The sequence below is a fragment of the Colletes gigas genome, unplaced genomic scaffold (assembly GCF_013123115.1).
Source record: "Colletes gigas isolate AHSC1104 unplaced genomic scaffold, ASM1312311v1 Colletes_gigas_Sc00013, whole genome shotgun sequence".
NCBI classification, from domain to species: Eukaryota; Metazoa; Arthropoda; class Insecta; order Hymenoptera; family Colletidae; genus Colletes; species Colletes gigas.
This window is the reverse complement of record NW_025106642.1, coordinates 5,480,895-5,504,547: the sequence shown is the minus strand read 5'-3', so window position 1 is coordinate 5,504,547 and position 23,653 is coordinate 5,480,895. Positions and strand designations below refer to the sequence as shown.

The 23,653-nt window shown below is 44.2% G+C and overlaps 2 protein-coding genes across 7 annotated transcripts in view; both read right to left on the bottom strand.

Moving 5' to 3' along the window:
* Positions 1–17,184, bottom strand: part of LOC122399503 (epidermal growth factor receptor) — a 176,151-nt gene extending 158,967 nt beyond the window's left edge. Inside the window, exon 1 of the mRNA XM_043400218.1 lies at positions 16,457–17,184. Coding sequence (XP_043256153.1) covers positions 16,457–16,538 — 82 coding nt within the window. The 5' untranslated portion in view covers positions 16,539–17,184. The remainder of the gene's footprint in view (positions 1–16,456) is intronic.
* Positions 17,185–19,516: 2,332 nt separating this feature from the next.
* The window catches only part of LOC122399449 (protein NDRG3), a 31,061-nt gene continuing 26,924 nt past the window's right edge, over positions 19,517–23,653 (bottom strand). For 5 of the 6 annotated variants that reach the window (XM_043400135.1, XM_043400136.1, XM_043400137.1 and 2 more), the window contains one exon: positions 19,517–22,764. In XM_043400135.1, the coding sequence (XP_043256070.1) occupies positions 22,619–22,764 (146 nt within the window). In that variant the 3' untranslated portion in view covers positions 19,517–22,618. The remainder of the gene's footprint in view (positions 22,765–23,653) is intronic. The other variant, XR_006259274.1, reaches the window with a different exon arrangement.

The window sequence follows — 23,653 nt, the reverse complement described above, 5'->3', positions numbered from 1 at the left end:
ATTTTGGGGATGGAAAGGAAGAGGAAAGATCGACGAAGGTCAGGATCGTCCATGACGGCGCTCCTCGGGTAATGGCGAACGTTTCGCGAGGCAAAGTGCCACCGGTTGCCTTCTTCGCGGCAGTCCCGCTTGGCGGAGCACGAAACAATCTCGATGTTCGCCAACTTCGCCCGAGCATCTCGAGTAACGGAAAACTGTATCGCAGCGAGCGCCAGGAATCGTCGTCCTCGGCGTTGTCCTCGATCGTCGTTGGAATCGCGAAACGAAACGAAATAAAAGAACGAAGGACTTTTGCCGCGGCGCACAGCCCGAGGATAACGATCGATTGTCCCTCGTTGCGACGTCGGGGAAACGTATTCATTGTGTCGGAGTTTCTTGTCGCGGTACCTGCTACGAGATACGAGGCTCCGAGTCCCGAGAGAAATCGCCTTCGCGTGTGTACGAGTCGCCTATTGTTGGATGCAATGGCATCGGAGATGGTGCACAGCAAGGTGCCTATAAAATGCTACATTATAGTTTCATATATTATAAGCGTCCGACGATTCCGTTAGGTTTACTGGACTCTGAGGTAGAGGTGTTTTGCGCGGAAGTAAGTCAACGCATTTGTCTATTAGCGTTACTTTCGAAAGTTTTCTTTACCAACCCCTTGACGTACGATTTAATTCCAAATCATTTTTCAAACGTGTATTATTTAATTTTGTTTACGTTTGTTCGGTCAAGAAATGGCTTCAAAATAGAATAGATTTGTAAAAGCTATTGGATATTCGGTGAGGAATTTTTTTCTCGAAAGTACGTAGTCTCTGTCAAAGACTTCGCGTACAATTACGTTGATTCGTGTCTTTTCGATTGGTGGGTACTCTGACAGTACTCTGAATTCCTTCTCCGTTGGCGCGGCGGATCAAAACGAGACTAGGCGCGCTTTCATTTGTAGTCCACCTGTTGCTCGGAGGCCGAAGGTCTGCGCTACGGCGAGGCTGGCGGTCGTTAAAAGAGAAATACGAGCGACGTGGCCGCGTCCTCGGCGTCTACTTGACGGATCCTCCTGTCGGATCGTTCCATCCCCTACGTTCGATCGTCTCTCGTCAGCGTTCGTTCGAAGGGAGAAACCGAGTACGCGTTGGGTCGGTCTCTTTGGTCTCGCGCGATCGTTCCAAGGTAAATACGAACTACCTACTTGCGGCCGGTGATCACGAGGCGAATGATTAATGCACCACGGAACAAAGGAGGGAGCCAGAGAAAGCCGGGTTATTCGTCGTGTTCGTAACAGTTGTTATCCAGCAGCGACAGAATGCTGGACCGCCCACTATTGCTTTTCTCCGATCGTGGTCTCGGTTTATCAGCGGACGGTGATCCTGATATATCGTGGGTGGTCATCGAAGGTGCGAGTCGGTGTTTCTGTTCGGTTCGTAATTCTTTCGCCGATCGGGAAACGATACGCGGAAGCAACGGAGGTTTAATGAATTGCCTGATTAATGGGGGATAATGAAACCTTTTCGCGCGGCTAATCAAGTTAGCTAATTTGAGGAAACCGAAACGCTTTCGATCGATTCGACGCGAGACAAAATTACCAAAATTAAAGCCCGTTTAGATAAAATCGTATTGATTATGCCTAACGCAATAACGTCTCGCGACTGCTGCAAATTACACGAAGGATACAGGGTACAGGGCGTTCAGCGATTTATTGGAAAGATACGGCAGATGCAAGGTGCCAGCAGCTTGAGATCGAAAATCATGACCTAGGCCAACGAGAAAGCCCAAAGAATATAGCATAACCTGCGGCAACTTGGGCCCATCTTTCGGGAGTTTGCAATGGTTGAGCGGAGGGAGGCGGCCAGTGGTTCATCACCTGCTCATCATTGAGCGTGGGATGATGCATCGTCCCAGGTAAAAGGCTTCCAAAAGAAATCGAGTGAAAAAGGAGAACCAACCTCGAGGATAACACGGGTTCCCTCCATTATTAATGAATCGTGTGAATGTAAAGATCGTACGTCAGTTTCCGTGTCTATCCGATGTAGTATCGATCCTAACGCGCGCTCACCTTATGGGCCACGCCATTCACGAAGCTTTCGCGTTTACGACCGGAGCTTTGGCACCATTTTACCCGGCGGTTCACGGGTTCCAAAGCACCCAACCAACGTCGACATCTGCGCGATTTCTCGCTTCGATTAGCTATCGTCCTGGGTCAAGTGACGCCAGTTGTATCTGGTAGTTTCGGATTTCCAAACACTGCCTCCATGGGCGATCCATTATCTCGACTACGGTGTATACTTCTATATATTTTGATTTTTAAAGTTGATTAAAAATATAAAGTTTAAAAATTGGTACTATTGAACTATTTATCACGTTACACGAGGAAACAATAAGACAATAAAATGATCTATTTGTATACTAAACGGAAGCGTGATCGGGAAAGCTGTTAATTTTTTCGAGCACGTATCGTGTTAAGACGAATCCCCGGGTCACCTTCTCATGAGTTACGAGACAAGGAAGTAATCGAAGACGTTGGCAAGCTGGCAGCTTGCGTTTTTCTCAGACTCTGGTCCAGACGCGTCATAAGTTTCCTTAAAACACCAAGAAGAGGCGAGCTGGCCAGCTGCCGGTGTCCATGGGGACGCGACGAGGCAAGGAGCATGTGAAAAGAGGGAGAAGAGGCGAAATCCTTAGAACAGGACGTGCTCCTCTCGTACGAGAAGGCCTCGCTTCCGGGTTCGCCTGTGTATTAGATATTCATGCTCATTTCCTACGGGGCACCTGGTGCTTTTTCTTCGGCTGCCTCCGACTGTACGAGAAAGGAACTAATTTTTAAGACCACTGCGCACCGACGTCGTTCCACGCAACAACCTGCTCGACACCCACCAGCTGGCTACGATTCATGCGTTTAACCATTTGTCGCTGATTTGTATATCTATGTAGTCGTAGGGAAAGTAGTGAAACTGGTCGAACGGTGATGGAAGGGTTGCACGGTGTTGATCGATAATGAGCATCGACTCGTGGGAAATTCTAGTCGCCGCGACCTTACGAGATTCGAATTTCGTAACGAGGTGCCGGAGTAAAAAACAGAATGAAAAAAAATATTTCGAACGAGTCACGAATTCTTTACAAGGCGCCGGCTAAAAACTGATGCCTGGAAATATTTTACGATTAAACCAAACACTTGTTGTTACAAGAGTCCGATAAGAACAGAAAGAAGCGCGTCGAATTTCGATACACGGTTTATCGTGACTTCGAACAACGTAAATCCGAGGCACGTTCGACGCGTAAATTGATATATCAATACGAACTCATCAATGAGTCGCAATTATGAATGAACGAGCACGTTTCTCTGAAACTTATACTCCCGCGTAACGTTTCGAAGTTTCCGTTAAAACGCGATAATCGATGATCGAATAAAAATACCTGCCACTGGAAAATTCCATGGATTAACGTATTGATTGTTCGGAAGATTTTCCCATGACAGAAAGGGTGCTGTATAAATTGTCAAAGGAGCACAGGGTTACCACGTTAGACCTGTCCTAATATTTACGGAACTGCCCTTTCACTCTGCGCCTAGGACTCCTATAAAGACATCGTGAAGAACCTGAAGACCTTTTTGACTGTGTACGCGCCCTTTGTGCGCATCGTGGATCTCTAAACAACCACTTAAGTATCTCCCAAGGAGCTGCAATTTGTGGGGACTTTTGAAACGCTGCACCGAAACGGTAGAATCGCCTAAAATTGCTGGATAGAGCCGGATACCCAGAATCAAAGTATAGCAAACTCCTGGAATCCGCGTTATAAACAAAGTTTATCCAATACTTCCTAAGCAGGTGAGTTTTGCTCCCATAAAATGAATTTGCAATGCAAAGCGTTACTCTGACAGCAGAAATTTTTCACGCTCTATCTCTAATCGCATGTTACGACAACCGTGCCTTTTGATAGATGGAGAAATTAAATTGATGTGCCCACTAACGAACCGTCTTCCCTTTCTCATAAATTTCAACAACTAAAGGGTGGAATGCGATTAAATCTCATTCCCACAGACGGGGCAAATCTTCTACAAATGGTACAACTTATGTTACTTTGTTGCAAGGTGCAAACTAAAGCCATTTATTTCGAAATTCCAACTCGCTATGAAGTAATCATTACTCGACCGGACATAAATCAGAAGAACGGACGCTAAGAGGGACGATTTATGCTTTGAAAATACGTCTTACGTACAATTAACTTAAATGACTACACTGTTGCAAGGGAGAAGCAATATTTCCAGATCGATCCGATACGAGATTAATGTAATTTCAATTTCTCCGCTCAGCGCGAGCGGCGTCCTAGAACGATGTAAGGTCGTAACAGGAGGAAGAGTCAGGGGCGGCCATTATTATAATAACGTCCAGAAGCAATACGATGCAATCTTCTTTTCCTATTTACGTTAATACGAACACGGTGTACATGTGCACACAGGCCCTGTTCGAGCGCGCCGTGTAAATAATTATGCACCAAATCGGTACGCGTTGTACGAACGATAAACATGTAGGCAACATTAAACCGGTAAACAGCCACATAAGACCAGCGTGAAAGAAACATTCCGACTACTCGAACGTTTACGAGCACGTCGTTCTATTACTATCAAACGACCGTACCGAACTACGTTCATTATTGGATATTGCGCTAGGACGAGCGAAGAATTCCTTCGAAAATGTTGAATCACGCGTAACAAACTAAACGGCGACGACATTACTCCAAGAAAACCATCGTCGCGAATATTAACTTCCCAATTACCTTTCATCGAACACATTTCCAAAGAATATAGCGCGTCAACAATGCGTACGTAGGTCTTTCGTTATTCGTTGTCCGTATCAGAACGACGAACGTCATTAGCGAGCACACAAGATAGACAACGAGTCGATAGAATACATGAATACCTTATCCTCTACGTGCTGGTTTTCCAATCTACCCTTCTTCTTTCACGACACGAACCCGGTTCGCCGCTTCGTGGAACCCGTCGAGTTCCATCGGCGCAAACGCGCCGCGTGCACAGAGATTTCTCGAAGGAAACATCGATACCCCGCGGTAGGAAATATCTGGTCTCAAGAGGATACGAGGCAGAAGGCGCGAAAGAAGCCACAAGGGCTCGCAAAAAGACGCAAGGCCAACGGTTCGGTCGTAAAATTTCTCATAAACTTGCTCGTTAACGATTTTTCTAACTCGGAACAACGCCTCACTGTTCTTCGATTAAAAAATACCACGAGGCTTTGTTCCAAATTTCAGCAACATATTATTCCACGTTTTCTTGAATCTCGAAACGACGTTCACGGGGGTCGAATCATTTGCATCCGCGACAGGCTTTCGAGGAGGGTGGATCACGACGACCAGGCTGAAAAAGATCTTTTACGCGAACCATTAAACCGTTTGGCTTGTCGGCATTCACTACCGGTTGCTCTGACTTGAAGTGGTCCGTGTATGGCTTTTTTTTACGGGGTCCGCGTTGCCGGTGCAGGACCATCTAGCACCGGTATTGTTGGCTCCCGCGTACAAAGCAACCTCGATACTACGTAGATTGCATTGACCGTGACCCTATCTTTCGTTTCGAGGAGAAATCTCCCGTGTCATCGAGATCGAAGGGGGAGAGAGACGCGAGAATTTCGAGGATAGAAGAATAGTTGGTAAACACAATGGGCGTCGAGGGGGCTATCGTTGCGCGTCTTCCACCCACCGCTTTCATTATATCTGTGCCCGCCGCCAAAAAGCAGTCTCCGACGCATCTAATAATTACTATTCAACGCGTTTCTAAAAAAAGGGATTGGACGTCAGCGCGCTGAATAGGAGCCCGTGATTCGCAGATGCGTGTCGTTTCAAACTCAATTTCTATACGCTCAATTAACCTTGCATTCTGCGTCTGTAATGAAAGTTAGCAGAGCTCTGACAAAAAGTCCAACGCCTAGGTTTGGTTATTTCCAACGGAGATAATTATTAACGACGAGCTAAGTAACGTGGTCTTTTTCGTTGCCTGATGGCAGATTCGAACGAAAAAAGGGTACGATATTATATATCGTCTGAGATGGATAAAGAATGGCGCAAGAAAAACAGACTGCTAAGGGCGCGGGAAGACACGTGGGATGCCAGCGTGTCTTTCTTTTATCGTAATGGGACTAGAAAGAAAACCTTGAATTGATTTATACGCGTTCGATCAAGGATTACACAGTTTAACGAGTATCCTTGTACCTTGTACGAATTGCATCGGCCTTCGAATGTTTATCACGGTAGAAGATACAGGTTATTAAGATCCACGCGCTAGGCACGCCAAGATGGCAATTTAGAACAGGAAATTTTCTGTCGACGTGTTTCGTAGAGTCAATCAAGTTTCGCGTAATTTCACGCGTGTTAGCGAGGCACGTTACCGACTTGCGCGTCGAACACGAGGTAGAGGCGTTTCTTGACTCCGTACATCGGCGAAAAAATGGTCGGCAAGAAGCTCGACATGTGCTTCGACACGGCGCTGCTACCAAGTGTGCCAACCATGCGCACATGGCCGGCAAACTAACTTTTTTCGCCTTTTTACGAGAACACGATGTCCTCTCCTGCGGCGCGCAGGCGAAACGAACTTTGCGTGCGGCTCCGTTTTCGCCGAGCTGTGCCAGGGGTCGGTAAAAAAATTTAGACACCGAAAGACAGCAAACAACCTTGAACGAACCAGACTCGAAGAGACGATCGTTCGAATTTTTCGAACGTCAAGATGTACAAGATCAGGATCGATGGTACCAGAATCGTAGGCATATAATTTGACCGTGTATTTACCGTATTGCGGAATCAAAGTAAGGCTATCCTCTACGAACGTAACCGAAGAGTATCTTATTCCTCGCGCGTACACCGAGTTGAACCAACACGGTGTTCTTTAACCGCGATTGTGTCCGACGAGAGGCAAGCTACATGCCGCTGCTTCTTCTCGCACTTCCATCTCAGTGGCGTTCCCATACCAAGCCAGCTACCAGAATGTAACGTTATATCTTCGCCGCGCTATGGTGGTTCTTTCACTACGACGACGAGCTTGTATCTTGCACACGTTGCACTTCAGCATGCTGCATGGGTGGCCAACGTGTGACACCGAACAAGATCTCTGCTCCCATCGATCGCTTTGTGCGTGTCGTATATATTTGTAAACCTTGACGAAATATCGACAGGGTCTCGTCGATCTTCGAACGATCATAATTTTTCGCTAATGATTTCTTTAACGTCATTCCCGTCCGGCGAAAACACGTTACTCCAAAGGTCGTTCATCCTTCGCTTATCTTTTTGTTCGAGGGATCCTTACCGTTCTAAACACGGCTCGACCGCAAGGTGCATGCAAACTAACTATGCCGACGTATCGCCCTCTTCCTTTTTTGTGTCCCTTGGAGGCGAGTTCCCGTCTCAAGTTCAGTGCCACCTACAAACAGGCTCGCAGGTTAGTCTCGGTTCTCCTGCCCGCTTATCCACCTCCGCGATGCACAGGGCTGGCTACGGCGATTCGTACCACGACCACGACACAACAATGCGGTACCTGAGTGTCGTGGCCCCTCGAGTAACCTAACCCCCGGTGTCTTTCATCCCTCTTGGATCTCCTGTCTCGCCTACTGCCGCCACACCATCCGAGATTCTCCCGAGTCCTGGCAACAATGCCCAGCCAGATTTTCTTTATGCCTATTCTTCGCGGATGCGCCATTTTCTCGGTGCACATGCCGTATCGTGCGACGGCACGGGGATGTCCTGTAGGTGCAAAAGAGACTCGTACGTCCGTGCAGTCCGTTCGGCGAATCAGGATCGTGAAAGGAAGTAAGGTTTGTGCGATCTCGACCACAGTCAACGCCATGTGACGGACTCCTTTCTTCGCGCTTTCAATAAAATCCTCGGTTTCGTTCCCTCCAAAGGCTACTGCTTGAAGCCTCCGTGGAGTAATAATTATTTCGGTACGTTTTTGGTATCGATGATCGAAGCCAGATTGCATTACGCGACTAGAAAATGCATCGATGAAAGATCGTCGATGCGTGACCGTGGCGTTGCCCGAAGGTTAGATGGATACGTTGAAGACACGAAGGAATGGGAGCTCGAGTTCACTTGTTCATCCAGTCTGGCCGACGACGACGACCAGTGGACATTCACCCCGACCGACGAAGAGAACAGAACGCGAGTTCGCGATATCGAGTCCCGGTTTGGACGAGCGCTAAGTCCCGGGAGACATATCTGGGCTGTTTTCTTCGAGACGGGTTGCCCCATTTGGTATAGAAGGGAGCCACCTTGCGACCGCGGCCTCGTCTTGCGGCGTATCGAACCGCGGAGACGGACGGATGTGACTCGTTCTTCATCCTTTCGGTACACGGGAGCACGTCGCAATTTTACACGAGCTAGTCGTCGGACAGGAAAACATCGCCTTACATGGCCGAGCAATACGATTCTTTTGTTGATCGCGCACATCAGATTCCGACGAGCAGAAGGGCTTACGTGGAATCCGCTAGCATACCGAGCGTTCGTGATACAGTTATCATAAACATCGACGTTCGCTAAAGTATGAGCTCTTGTTGATTGAAATGAAAATTCCAACGAGCTGGGAAAGTCACCGTATCGACGACAATGGACGACCGTGCTATCTTAATTTAAGTTAATTTTCCAACAATACAAATAATCGAAAGCTAGGAAAAGCGGAGACGATCTTGTTGTGAGTTTTCCCGTCGATTTGTGGGATAACATACCGAACGACGAGGGAAAATAAGCGGAAAATAAAGAAACGTTCTTTCCTATCGTAACGCTCCGTACCTTTTTCCTACTGGGAATCGGATGTCGCCTTTACTCGCGTGACGAGAAACTAGAAGAACACGTGAGAACACGGCAACAGCACGATATTCCCTCGTACGCATCGCCCCTGCGACTATAATTAAGGTTTGTTGGACTTCTGTTTTACGCGCGAATCGCCTCGCGTCGGTCCCATGACCATCGAAAACAAATTCGAGGAAACCGATAACAATTTATACAGTCATCGTGTACAACTTCCGAACCGTAGAATCGCAGTTTGTCTAACAAAAGCGTGACTGGCAACGTCGTTACCTGAAATTAATTACCAGGAAACTTTACGAATTATCAGGTAGTCTGACCCTTCCCTAATGACGCATTACGGAAAATGTCTTTGTCTAGCCTAGCTTTCCGCAAGGAAACATTTCTAACCGTAAAATGTAGTTTGCAAACACTTGTTTCGACCAATACGACCAAAAATTATATCCGCGAGACGCTGTTGCTGTCCCCCCGAAGAATGGGGACCGTGGTACGAGAGAAATTGGAGGAGAGGGGCGGAAAAGAAGAAATACAGAGGCGGAGGACGAGGAGGAGGCGAAGCAGGAGAAAACAGAAAGACGAAAAAGGGGTGGAAGAAGGGAGGAGAAATAACGAAGACGAGAAGGAGACGGTACAACTGCTGCGGGAGAGGAAGAGGACGGCGAGGACCGGCCTGAGGTCTCGTAGCGTGCAATCTTCGCCCATTGAAGACGCGCTGGGAAACTGCACGGTTATTATGCCTGAATGGAACAGGGGACGGGATGTGCAGGACGGGAAGGAATGTCGAAGGTAGCAGAGGATGGACGCGAAACGTACGCGTTACTCCTGGCAAAAGGGGAGGTTCTTGCTCCGCAACCGCGGCACGCAACCTGCAACCATGTGGTGGGGTTGTCCACGACCGGGTTCCTGGTCGAAAACTTTCAGGAACCGCGTTTCAAGAGCATCGACGCGAGTCACCGTCTTTCGAGACAGCTACAGCGATGATTCTTGAAACAAGTATGTAACGTCAAATTCGACACTAGCTGTTCTTTAAATGTCTTTAAATCCCCCGCTAGTTGGAAAGGATGGAAACGTTCAACTTGAGAATCATTACCGTAGCTCTCGAGCATCTTCAACAGGTTACGGAAGCTTTCTCGGAACCGATATTGTCGTTCTATAATTTTAATGAAATCGTGGATACTCGAGAGACACGATTTTTAAGGGGGTTTCAAGGGCTATTCGACTTTACGAGCCATTCCTCGCGAGACTCGTCGTTAAAGTTTATATCGCGTCCCAGCTGTTCCAGTTGTTCCGTTCGATTAGATTTGAAAATGTTAAAGGCTGATCGAGTGCAGGCACGTTATGCTCCGTTAATTCTTTTCTAGAGTTCTTCTATAGATCGTGCTCGTTAGCTTCGTTCTACATTACAAGGGAACAACTAGCGGTACCCGCGTTTATTCATTATCTATCTCTTAACAAGCGAACTTGTTAATGCGCAAGCATCCATTAGCAATTACTGATTTCTTTCTTTGTACGCGATTCTATCAGTTTCGAGGTCAGCGCCGTGATATCGTTTCCCGTGGATCTGCGAAAAATGCTTCCTTGGTATCGTCGTTATCTTTGTTGCTCTTGTATATAGAAATACGAGCGTGTATTGAGACAGGATGCTGACGACTCCGATCGTCGAAGCAGCTGGAACGCCTCCATTCAAAGAGTCAGTATCGTACGAGCCGCGTACAAAACGCGCTTGATAAGAAGCACCTATAGACGCTCGTAAGGCATTTAGAGAATTACCATGCGGAATGCCATTAAAGGCACATTAGGAAACACAAAATGGGTTCGATGCAACTTTCTCAGGTGCTTCTCGGCCGAGAAATTTTCTCCATTCGAGTACGGAGTTAATTACACACGGTACTTTCAGAATCGTAACAAACGATATTTTACGCGATAATAATTATTCGATTCTGCATAATACAAATAAGAGTTACTTCATGTATCACGAAAATACGTCACACCGTGTAAGCAACAAGTACGCAAATACACAGTACGGAATATTTTGAAAGATCCATGCTTTCTAAAATTACGCCTCGAGGCAACGGTTGCACGATCCCCGGATTCGTCAGACGAAGAATTAGGCGAGTTCATCGATTTTTCCGACGCATTCTCTCAAAGACAACGTCTTGCTACAAGCAAGGAACATCATCGCGGCATTGAATTCCGGGCCAATACGAGCGCCCCCCTCATCAACCTCAATTAAACTCCACCGTCTCGCATTTATGCTCACTTCGCACCCGAGGCGCACCGAGTGTTGCTGGTGTTAAGTCACTATGTATTATTGGTCGAGCCAGTTCGTCTCAAGGAGGTTGCTCTCAAAGACTTGGAATCATCAAAGGAATCCTTGTTTCGTCGTTTGTTTCTGAACCGGGGTAAAAACGTCTACGCAGGAGCGGACAATGGCCCGTTTCTCGCGCGGAACCGTTTTCGCGTCAGCGTTTACCCGAACCGCGCAATTAAGACTTTCGATCTGAATTTTACTTTTTAATGCGTTACCAGCGTCGAATACTTTCTTGCCGCGTTTCCAGTACGTGGTCCAGCGAGCCACGCATTGTTCGCTCAGCGTGCAATAGAAAGTTCGTGTTTACATTTCATAAATTATACAACATTGTATCGCTGATAATCCGATTTCTCAACGATTCGCAGAATTTCACTGGTCTCGGTTATTTAATTCCCAACGCGGGTAAAGAAAGGCACGCTGCCCGTAGCTTTACGGGGATCTTCCGCGAAACGAATAAAATGTTTCCGAGCCTTCTTCTCGCGGTTCGACGGAAGAGAAACTACGGTTGTCGACGTTACGCGAACGCGCGTCGCGACGGTCCTTTTTGCTTCGTCGAATAGCGGACACTTTAGACTCTTACAATCAGTCGCCATTAAGAAGAGGCTAAGATCCTTTCCTGTTAGTGACCCTCGAAGTGTGACCATGCTCCTTGAGACTCGTACGATTCAAATTTCACGCCCGGGCATGGCGTTGAATGTCCCCGTTAGGATTACGCGTCGGTAAAATGGCGTTGAACTTCAATACTCGATTGTAAAAAGGTTGATCCTCGCCTTCGAGGGCCAATTTAAAACCTTTCGTCGCGATGAATGCGCGCCACGGGTCTTTGAACTTGTTTCTCGCGAGCGACCAGACGCGATTTCGAGCGTGTACTCCGCGTACGGGTTTTCGAAGGAATCGTTGCGCAATTTTCTCACGTACAGGGCGCAAGAAAAAACGCAGATGAGAACTGACAGCGATCGATGGTCGAAAACCGCAAAATATCTTTCACGCAAGATTGAATATCGAGCGACGACGTAAGTAAAAGCGAACGAGGGAAAAAAAGAGTTCTGGCGTCGCGGTGGAATCGGTTCGTCGAGTTACGATAACGCTCCTTTCCAAATGCTTGCGGTAATTTCAAAGCAATATTTCGAGAAACTCCTATCGATAATATAATTTTGAGGGTTTGTACTTTTCGTAATTCTTAGATTTTATGCATGGATCGATTGATGCATCCGTTGATAAATGTTGTGTTCCTCTTAAGTGCCTTTATAAAGTATACGAGTAATACGTTAAAGTAATACGCTAAGACAAGGAATTTCGCACGTTTTATAATTCTTGCAGAAAGGCATACTTGACACGCGTATACATTATATTAACGCAGTGTTACATAGATTTTACTTAGTGATCATTCCAAACCGGATTAGACTAGCAATTAGGCCATTCTTCGCAACAGATATTTAAATCAAGGTACTTTTCAAGTTATGCTTGGATACGTTTAACCAGAATTATCTATATGGAACAATTCTTAATGCAAGTATTAAAGTATAAAATTGTTCGATTTCATTCTGGAGGAAAAACATCTGTAGGAGCGCAGAAAATATTACAGAATCAAGTTCCTCGTAACATCGGAGTCAATACTATCGTAACTACAGGGAAGGTCACTCGGGGATTCCTTCATAGAACGAAAAGCACATGAATGAAGGAGAGGTAGCCACCGTTAAACCCTCACAGCGGGATACATCTTTCGCCCGCAAGGTAAACGGACTGTATTTCGCTCCGATTTTCTTCACCGCGTTGCCAGATTTCCGTTTTCAATATTCAACATAAATTACGGACTCGTACGTATGTCGAGAAGGTATTATTATTGCTACGCGAATAGCTACGAACGAAATTACGTTTTGTTACCTCTGTTTCGCATTTGATATCAATAACAAGGTTTCAGAGCAGGTGCGATGTGAAACAAACGATAAAAATATGTCGATTTAACGTACATCGAGGTCATACATCGTACGTTGCTTTACTAAAATTCTTTAGCAGCGAATCAACGCCACGTGGACAGATCACGTATGGATCGTTCAGCGAAGTCAGAATAATCGTGGAATGTCGGTGGAGCACAATTGGCTTTTTGTGAGCGCTTAGATTCGGCGGGTGTATCATTTCATTAGCCCATTAAACAATTACGGTTAAGCCCGGTACACTCAGGCTCGTGTCTACAACCAGCTGTGAATGCGTTCCTTGTAATTGAACTACGTTACTTCGGTCTCTTTCTCGATTTACCAGACACGTGGGTCTGCAGACCCTCGGATATAGATTGACATAGTCATGTTCTCACTGATTCAGAACACAAGCTTCGCGCTTCCCTCTAATTAACACATTGCATTTATTAGTTCCCGATTACACCCGACTATTCACTGATTTTCTTTATCCATTGTACGTACATAAGCATCCCGCGCGTTTACGATCGATTTTTTCACGAAATATCGCGAAGCAGATATCTCGTAAGGCACGAAAACACTAATTATGGAGGAATTACTTCTAACGCGAATATTATTTTTTACCAAAGTTAAGAAGACAGTGCCTCGTGCTCGTTGTAATACTCGTTATGAAAACGTTTACATAGCGGAAATGGAGTTTGCCTGTCACGAAGTAATATAGAGAAATAAGTATATCGTTAGAACGCGAGACAATGTACCAAGTAAAGCGTGGTCGATGCACGAGGTGAATGCATTGTCGCTCGACCCTGATTGCTTCTGCTGCCGCCGCTGCACCAGCAGAGATAGCTCAATTGTTGAACATCCAATGCTACTAAAGTTCATTCACGGTAAGTCAAGAGCGTTACAGTTTTCAAGATGCTCGGAAATCGATGGCAAACCGGAGAAACTTGACATCGATGATCGCTCGAAACGTAAATTCCCATCGAAATATTGCTCGAGATACGTAAACGGTAATAATCCGACGCTGTAAAACCGTTTATCTTGTATTCGCTCGAGCAACACCATTAACAGTTGTGTATACTGCTGTTTATCGACGGTACATTCGCTTCAAAGTTGACACAATCTGTAATCTCTGCCAGGCGGACATGTTATTCGCAATAAAACGTTTTCGATGGAAATGGAGCGCCGTTCGGGCGACGCGGAGAAGAAAATTGAGACGTACCACGGATGCCGGGCAAAGAGATGGACTTTACGATGGTCAAATCACTTGGAAACATCATCGCGCAAGATGATTCGCGAGGTGATGCGTCATCGGTTGCGATCTTCGTCATCGACATCGGTTCAAGTGGTGTTGACCCGGGCTCGTTCCCTTGCATCCATGCGACTCGTTACGAATTCGTGGGAACGCCATCGCAATCCCATACTAATTTTCCATACGACGCTCGTGTCCGCGGTGAACGTTCGCCGGAATTAATTATTAACCGAAGGAACGCGTTGAAAAATTCGTAGCAAACGAGTCTAACAAGTTCGAAACGCGAGGGGAACCGAACGGAAAAATGTTTCACCTCGCACTGCTTGGAAAATGAATTAATAATGTTATTAAACGTTTCTGACGCGGTGAAAGGATACTGCTCGCGTACTCGACGAATCGGACGAATAACAGTTAATTAAAATAACATTCTACCGACGGTCAAGTGGTAATAATAAACACACGATTGGCAACGACTCCTCTAAAACGACGGTTTAATCAGCGACCGCTATGGTTTATTCGAAAATAAAACTATTCTGCTCGAAATAAAGCAAACGGAGCAACGTTTACAGACTCGGTTGTTGGTTGATTTTCGTTCGAGCATCGTCGATCGTCGAAGATCGGTTACATATTTCTGGTTCCCGGTCGTAACATACCCGCCGCGAAATTGTAGCGTTCGATTCGAGTCTCGACTTCACGGTCGGCTGGCTACCGCTCCTCTATGTCTTTCCTCGGCATACTAAAGAGAGAAAAGAGAAGAGACGTTGCGTCAAGAACGCGAGGGAACGCGTTCTTGCCTCTTCCGCAGGTTGCTGCGGCTTTTTCAGCCGACCGATACTCCACCGAAGAATTCAATGAAGAATCGGCTCATGATCTTTGATTCTGCAGTTTCCCTCCCATATTTGGTACCTCCCTTTTAGAAGCCCTGCAAGCTGTTCTTTCGTCGTACGCTGTAATTGCGCGTCATCGTTGCCAGAAGGATCTCTTTCGATAATAAGTTCGTTCGATACGATCGCAAGAAATCGGATCGTCCGCGAGATTAACATCGACGATCCATCGTCCCAATAACATAAAATAATAAATACTGAACGTACAAGACGAACGATAGCGTTATCGTAAATTTCAAATCTAATCATGAGCTACGTAAGCGAACTCGCGACACATTATTCATCCGCGTTCGATGTATCGAGTCTCTGTTAATTAACCATAGCGTGCTCGTTTGTCACGTGCAAATTGATCGTTCCAGTAAGAAAGATTGAAAATACACCTGACAGTGCGTTTGATAGATTCAACAAAAGTTCCAACGAGACGCGTTGTACCATTGGCCTCATTCTTGCCCGAGCGCTCTGGGTGAACCGATCTTATTAAGGCCTAATTAGCCATTTAACAAGATATATTTAACTTGCCGTGTACACAGCGGCCATGTGACGAAAAGTTAAAGAATTTGTGATCCACACCATTAAATTCTTTCAACATTTATTACAGTGCGTTTGCGCGACGAAGCATCGGTTGAATCATTGTCGAGAAATTCTCATTTTACTTTCAACCGGGAACCAAAGGAAAATAATCACGTTCACGCGACTTTTCGTTTGCTTATCTGCAAGGTAATAGTGTCTGCTTATTGTTTCAAGCGAGATAGCGAATTCCTTGTTTTAACTTCGATAAGGCGACTCCAGATGAAACATACAGAGGAACGAAACTTGTACGAATAAATGTACAAAAAAAATATACTGTACGCCAAACGATTACACCAACAATTAATTGAGAGTTGAAAACAACATTGGTACCATTATTATTGCAACATTCGTTTCGTACTTGGAAATAAATTCGCGTTGCATAAGAAAATGATCTATTTGTATCGCCTCAAACTTTTATCTTTCGTTCAAAACAGATAATTTAATTGCAGAACCGCGGACAAATTACGCGCAATAAATAGAAAGGCTTTATCGCAAGAAACTAAAATAACGGAGTCGAATATTTATTCGAGCGTAGTTTCCTGAATAATAGACTATGCATGACGCTAATTTGGTAACCATAAATATTGGTCACGTGTGCTATAAATAATACGCGCAGCTATTTCGCGTGCAAGCATTCGATGCTCTTCGATTAGCACGGGATATCATATTTGTAGAATAGTTTGGAATAGCAGTCCCCGGGATTCGGTATAATTTCCTTGGAACGAAGAGAACTGAACAAAACACTCACCTCTTTCTTCGATGACGTCTGCGTTAAGGACGTACGCCACCACGAAGAGAACGTAAACCCCAACAATCTTGGCTGGCCCCATCTTTTATCCAGGGCCTTTCGATCCAGGAAGAATTCCTCAGGCACCTTCACAATACAGATCGACGCATATCTACTACACTGACACCGCACACTGAATAATAGCGCACTAAATAACACTCCGAATTTTTAAACGCCCTTACAACTGCAACGGTACCAAGTTTCGCATCGAGAACGAAGCGTCACCGACTCGTAGCACGTTCCCTTATCACGATCGGACGTTTAAAATTTCACCGGTATCACCCCGGCAGGTCTTTGTGTCAATCCACTCAAGAAGAGTCAAAGTCTACATCGTATCACAATGCACTTTCAGTTCCGTTGATTTTTATTTTAGTGTCAAGCAACGATCACGGGGAAACGAAACGCGTATAGTATCCACCGAACGCGTACGCGTGTTGTGGTTCCGTTTTCACTGTAATTTGTTTCGCGACGATGCCGGTTCCACGGCGAGCACGATGATTCTTTTTAATTCCGTGACAGAAACACCGAGATCCCGTTGATCCGAACTCGAATAACTCACTCGCGGTTTGTACTACGGTTATCGGTCGATCGTTCGATAGTACTGACGGCTACGAACGTAAAATGTTGAAGTAAACTTAAGAAGGCGATTGATCGACCACCTTCCCAGGCGTCTCTCGTGGACAGCCTTACTCCCACGCTGGCCGAGTCAAGAATACGCGCGCCTTGTCAAAGACGAGTCGTGATTTCGTTCGACGGCGACAGGTGGCGGTTGCAGTGGGCCCGACGAGCACTTACGAGCGCCGCCGATGGTCAACGAAGCGGCAAGCGGCTCCGAAGAAAGTGTTCGGTACAAGTATGAACATCAATTTTTTGAGTATGTGACTGAAAATTAAGAAGACAACGTTACGACGGGCGATGCTGTCGACGTTTCTGGGAATCGCACACGTGAGTACGCAATAACATCGTACAAACTTGTTGAACGTTGGTTCTGTGCCGGGGAATGTCGCAGTTTCGAAAAATCGCGAAACGATTCGAAATTATTGGGAAGTGGTATATTGTCGATTAACGTTTAAACATATCGTTCGAACGGTCGTTGTCCGCCCAAGTTGGTAAGACATGTGGGCATATACGGCCCTGTCGATTCCTTGAAGACAGTAGTCGTTCCATCGTCGCAAAAATCGACGTGAGACTGGTTTCTCGTCGCTGTGGCACGCACTTACTTGTACGTGCGTACGTGCTACTGCGCCTCTCGGAGGGAACTCGAGTCGGTAGGGCTGCGCACAGCGGCGAAAAGAGGAAACATGAAAATCATAATATAAATTATTCTAATGTCACACACGCTTGAACACATCTTAAGAATACTGTTGAAGTCTTGCATGTGTTGTCTGTTTAGCCCTTTTCTAGTTTGTCGTGCATTGTGTGTGTTAGTTTTAACGCGTAGTACTTTTTCGAAGCAGCTGTCTGGGCCGCCCAGAAGAGCTAAAATATTCCACAGTAAGAAACATATAATAAATTAATATTTTTATCAATCTATAATATTTAACTGAATATTAATAACTATAACAGAATATTGAACTTTTCTTTTTGACATATTGCTGTGAAACTTATTGTTTGTGGGTTTTGGGGTCGATGATTACGAATTCGGTGTTGAAAATGTAAAATCCAAAATGGTGGATTCAATATGGCAGACGGGAATTGCGTAAAAATATTACTCAAGGGTTTTTGGGGTCTCTGATTACGAATTCGGAATTGAAAATACCAAATTCAAAATGGCATAGCATATATGGCCCTACAGAATGATCAAAGAAATTAACTTTCAGAAAAAAAGTGTCACTATGTGATTTTTGTCAAGTTCCTAAATTATATACTGTTGTCTTTCCAAATGCAAAATTAATGTATTATTTGAATGATTATACGAAGCTCATGTTCCTGAAGGCTAGCAATATGGAGATTTAATTTAAATGATCGTTCGTAAAGTTTTTATGACTTCAACACGGTATCGTTTTGTATTTTATTGTGTAATAAAATCCTTTTAAATTAAGCAACTGGATTCTCGATGGTTGCATCATTAATAATTTTTCGCAAGTGTTAATAAGACTCGATTCCTTAAAAAATGTACGTATATATCTTGCTGGTAAATTTCTTTTACGGTATCCTTTTTTCCTTGTTTTAAATCGTTAAACCAGATCTTTCTGACGCGGTGGATTCCAGATGGGATCCAGGATACATGAAACGCGAGTTCTTTAGGCAGTTTTTTTTAACACCAGAGACTCAAACGAAATTTATTTATTGTTGAAACCACGCGACACTAGCAATCGGTATATGTATACACTAAGAATATTTGTTTACGTTCTTCTCGTTAACGAAAGATATCTTTCATAAATGTTTGATTTTATATTGCGTCAATGCGATTGTAAGAAGATTTTTACGATCGTTCAGGAGGAGGTGTATTTTGCAAATAATCTTTTTCTAAATTTTTGGAATAATAAAATCATATTTTACGAAAAAGTATAAAATTGTTTCAAATTTGTATCTCTTTACTTGGATGCAAACAGAGCTAAAATAATGACCATAAATAAACAGTAATTTTTCCAACATGTGAAATTTATTAAAATTAAAATTGAAGCTTTTCATTTAACCTGGATTGTTTATACGCAACAGAGAAAGATTACCTTGGACAAGGATAACAGGGGGGATGAACTCTGCAACATGTTTCTTGTTTTTTTTTTTTATATTCGTTTATTATAAATAACAAGATGTATATTCGGTGCGCACGTGTTGTTTAACCTGTATATTTATATATATACTCAAGCTCCGTCTAAGTTTATTTCGCTTACTGTACTATACCTTGTTTACTTTGAGTTGTTGTCAATAATATATTTCCGCTACAATCTATTTGACGTTACAGCGCGAGGAATTGGAAATCTGTTTCCGAGGCAAAAACTTCACGTAGCACCTCCAGGAAAAATCGTTATCCTCCCGCGAGATTGTAGTGGCGTTTGATACCGATTTAGTGATCGATCGTGTGCAAATGAATTTTTTTTTTGTTTAAACCCTTCGTAACCAATAACGACGTCGGTTTCTCACCCCGTTCGAGCTTTATATAGACATTCAATCACCGTTAGCATCTCAATTAAATCGTAGACGCCGATAACTCGCGGATCGAACCTCAATAATTTTTAATTTCACAACAATTATAACATACATAATTTGTAAATTAGCATTAATGATATGCGTCCCCGTGAAAAATCTTCAATGAAAGATTAGAGATCACGATTAGATCGTTTAACGGTTATACAATATACATATACTGGTATCACACTTCGCCACGATATGTTTAATCAAATATAATTAATGGGAAAATCGTGCGGGATTTGAAGTTGTGGATCTAATCCGTTCTTGAATGTTTCTATAATGCGGTACCAAGAGCGACGTGGAAACGAAGGGGTTAATGGTGGGTGTGTCGGTGGTCCTTAAAAGCTACATTGCTCGTATAGCGCTCGCGTTAGCAATGATTAATGCGTGCATCCCTTCAATCCTCCGGAATCGGGCCTCAAATTTCTAATACTAAGCTGTCGACTACGTCTGTCTCAATTCGCCATTGTCTAAATAACGCGTCATAGGTATACATCTATAATATATTCGCTCTTTTATAAACTCTCTTTTACATGAAACGATTAATCCTTCGTCCCGCGATACGTCCTTCGGCTTGACTTTCGTCGTGTTTTCGCGCATCTCCTTTTTCCCTTCGATCGGCTATCGTTATTATTGTTCTTGTTTGTCCATTGACCGAAAAAGGATATCGTCTTCTCGCGACGTGCACAGTACACGCCATTGATGGTTGTAAATGCCGTACTACGTTTGCCAAAAATTTTACCGTCACGCGTAGCTTCAAATAAATTCGACGGCTCTCCGATCGGAACGTTGGAGTCGTGGTTTTGGAAAAAAATATCACGGACAAAATTGTGGAACAAATGGGCGCAGGTGAGCAATTTTCGTCGCGCGTTTCTGTCCCGCAGAAGTTCTCGGTTGGAATTTAGTGGCGATTATTACCATGAATGTAGCGTATTGCACGCTTCGTTCTAAAGGACGCGCGAAAAGAGGGAGAATCCAGGACGTACGGGAATCGTATAGAAAACTAAAGGCGGTGAAATTTTCGAAAGCTACGTACGACATCATGTAGCAGGCACGTCTTATCATATCACGCTAAAGGCTTTAAGAAGCCCGGTAGAATAGTATTGAGGTACGGGACCGAGATACTCCACAATCTTTGCGTTCTTCGTTTCTTTTAACGACTATCTACGTACCCTCGTTCCTACGTTATTCTCGCAGACGCATGCTCTCATACATTCGTTTCTCCTTTTTCTCCTCCCCACAGGTTCGCACGCACGTATTCTCTCCTCTAATTATTTCTAAACGCCTCGAACTAAGGAAAGGGTGCGAACGGTGCGCGAGCGCAAACAAATGAACCAGCGTTCCTTCCCGTTGCTGGAGGAAGAAACGTTTCACAGGGGACTTGGCTCGTTCGAGGACTTGGTAACGCGCGATTATCCCCGAACGAGTTCCACCACCCCCTCTCCTGTTAACGCGAAGCACATATCACACGTGCAGGCCTACGAGAAGTTTCTTATCGAGAGAACACGGATGGCTGCTCGTCGCAGCCGGCTGCATTAGGCTTTTTTTTTTCTTTTTTTTTTGCATTCACCGTTAAACTTCTGCGGATAACGAACAAGCGAAGTCATCGAAGATACTTTGACGCATCTAATGCCGATACCTACCTTGTTATCTTGCTGTTGCGTCTACGTTTTGTGTCCGGTCATCGCCGTGTAACGTGCCTCGTCGATTCATCGATTAATCGCGAGCAAAGGTCGGGCCCACGAATTCGATAAATTCGAGACCCGTTGATCCTCGGGGAATCTTGGTGGACGAGTTCGATAATTCTTTGCGAAAAGACATCGCGCGATCGTCGTGATTCGTTGCTCGAAGTCGCGGACGTCTTTTCACGAACGTAACCCCCTAAAATTGCACCTACTATTCGTTTTTTTCATTTTTTTTCGTTTCTCTTATGAACACGGAAAGCATTAGTGCGTGCTTCTCTACGATGCAGTGCCGCCAAACATTGTTCGTCTCGTCGCAAACACCGTTTTTTTTTTTTTTCTCTTCGTTACTAATATTCGTTTAGAATCCTCGATCGAACAGTTCGATCACCAGGCCATGTGGTTGATATCATCCAAGAACAAATTCGTTTCGCGTTGCGTTCGAGGTCGAGATCCTCGGCCTCCTTTCCGTTTAATGTATAGGTACGTCACAGACCGTTCTTTTTTTTCCCTTTGTGTTTTTTGTAAAAGTCGCGTTTATGTAAAATCATGATTTTCGTTGTCTCTGACGTTCAGCACGATAATCAGAACCGCGCGTATCGATGAATGCGATGGTTTTGTTTGTCGGATTTTCGACGCGTCGAAGACAATTTGTAATTGCACGTCCCTAATCTCGAATTTTGTTATTAAAACGTCCGTCGGCGACGGTGGTTTGTATGTTCGTTGAAACTTTAAAAAAATACGCTGTTCCGCTGAACAAAGATCCCATAGATAACAACTGTAAAAATTGTCAAGTTATCGCAAAAAGGTTTTACGTTTAGTTTTAAAAGTGAATCCGTGTTATGAAAATTTTACTCAACGTTTAAAAGTCTCGTAAAAGATATTTCGGTCTCGATCGAACGTTATCCAATCGATAAAACGCTTCTTGTACATGGAAAGAAATGGTTAAGAACTCTCGATGCATCCTTAATGTAAAAGAAAAAAAAAAGAAACTTACTAAACTAATTGCTACGAAAGAATATCGTACCTTTAAAGGAATGAATATCTCTTCCGAAGGTCTTAACGGTTATCATAAATAAAAAGAAATGTCAGAACGATTCGATAGAAGTAATGTTAACGTGTAAATTAAAATTAAACGCGAATGCTAGTTTGAGAAAGAAATTAAAATGTTAGTGCCACGTCGATCGTTGCCCCGACGAAACCTTGGAGAAAACCAACGTTCGACTCGAGTGGTGCATTTAGTTCTTGCGTTTTTAAGTCGTTCGAGAACAATCAAATGGCAATGGTGAAATTTATAAACGAGAATTTAGCAAACGACCGCCTCCGATATGGGATTCTCGGTGATGTGTATAGTCGCGGTGGGCCGGTCGAGTTTCTTAATGCAAAGATGGTTCAGCTCTTCGAGGGAAGCCAGTCTGTAGTCAGCCATTTTCAGTGGTGAGAGCGGTGCCACTGTAAAGAAAGATAAAAGAAAATAATAGGTCAGAGCGACTGGAATATCGAATTGCATTCTTCAATCTCACTCTAACGGTTGTTAATTGCGAGCGTACCCACGTGTATGTTAGGTTCATTGAGAATCTTGTTTGTATCGGAAAGTAGGAACATACAAGAACGCAGAACAGTAGACATTTAGCTCGATTATCGAACGAAGGGTAAAAAAATTAAAAAAAAAAAAAAATAAACGATAAATCGAGAAGACAAAGAAAGGCGCGCATGCAAAGTGAACGGTAGAGTTATGTGTGTTGGTGAAATTGTTTCATGTGCAAGGCATGTGAATCAGCGCAATTTGTTGTTTGCTATTCTACTGCCCAGTACAACGTGCGAGGCTTTCTTGCACTGCATTATTTTTCTGTAAATATTATCTGTCAATGTCCCATCATGAGTAAATGCTGCTACAAAAAAAAACCACATTAAACAGTTTTGTATTTGAACGTCCTACGTGTTTCAAAAATATCGAAAAGATCGAAAGTCTTATCTGTTTCGCGTTCCGAGAAGGATTTCTGATTTATCGTTGATTGATAACGCTATTTCATACCAGCTACCGATAAGAACAGAATATGGAGGAACTCGGTCGATAAACATTTACCAGAAATGTGCAATCCTAATCAATAAATGTGAGTGATGTTAACGAGAAATTCATCGAAAGAAATATTAGTGAAGTGAATGTATGAACGTGACAAAAACGGTTTTGAGGAAATGATTGATCCTCTCGCTGCACGTGATACACACTAGATGTTCGAATTTTTTTTAAAATCAGTACTTCGGTGCATACAGTAATCTAATGGTGTTTGTTAGCGGTTTAACGTCTCTCGATGCAAAGATTAATTTTAGTGAAATAAAA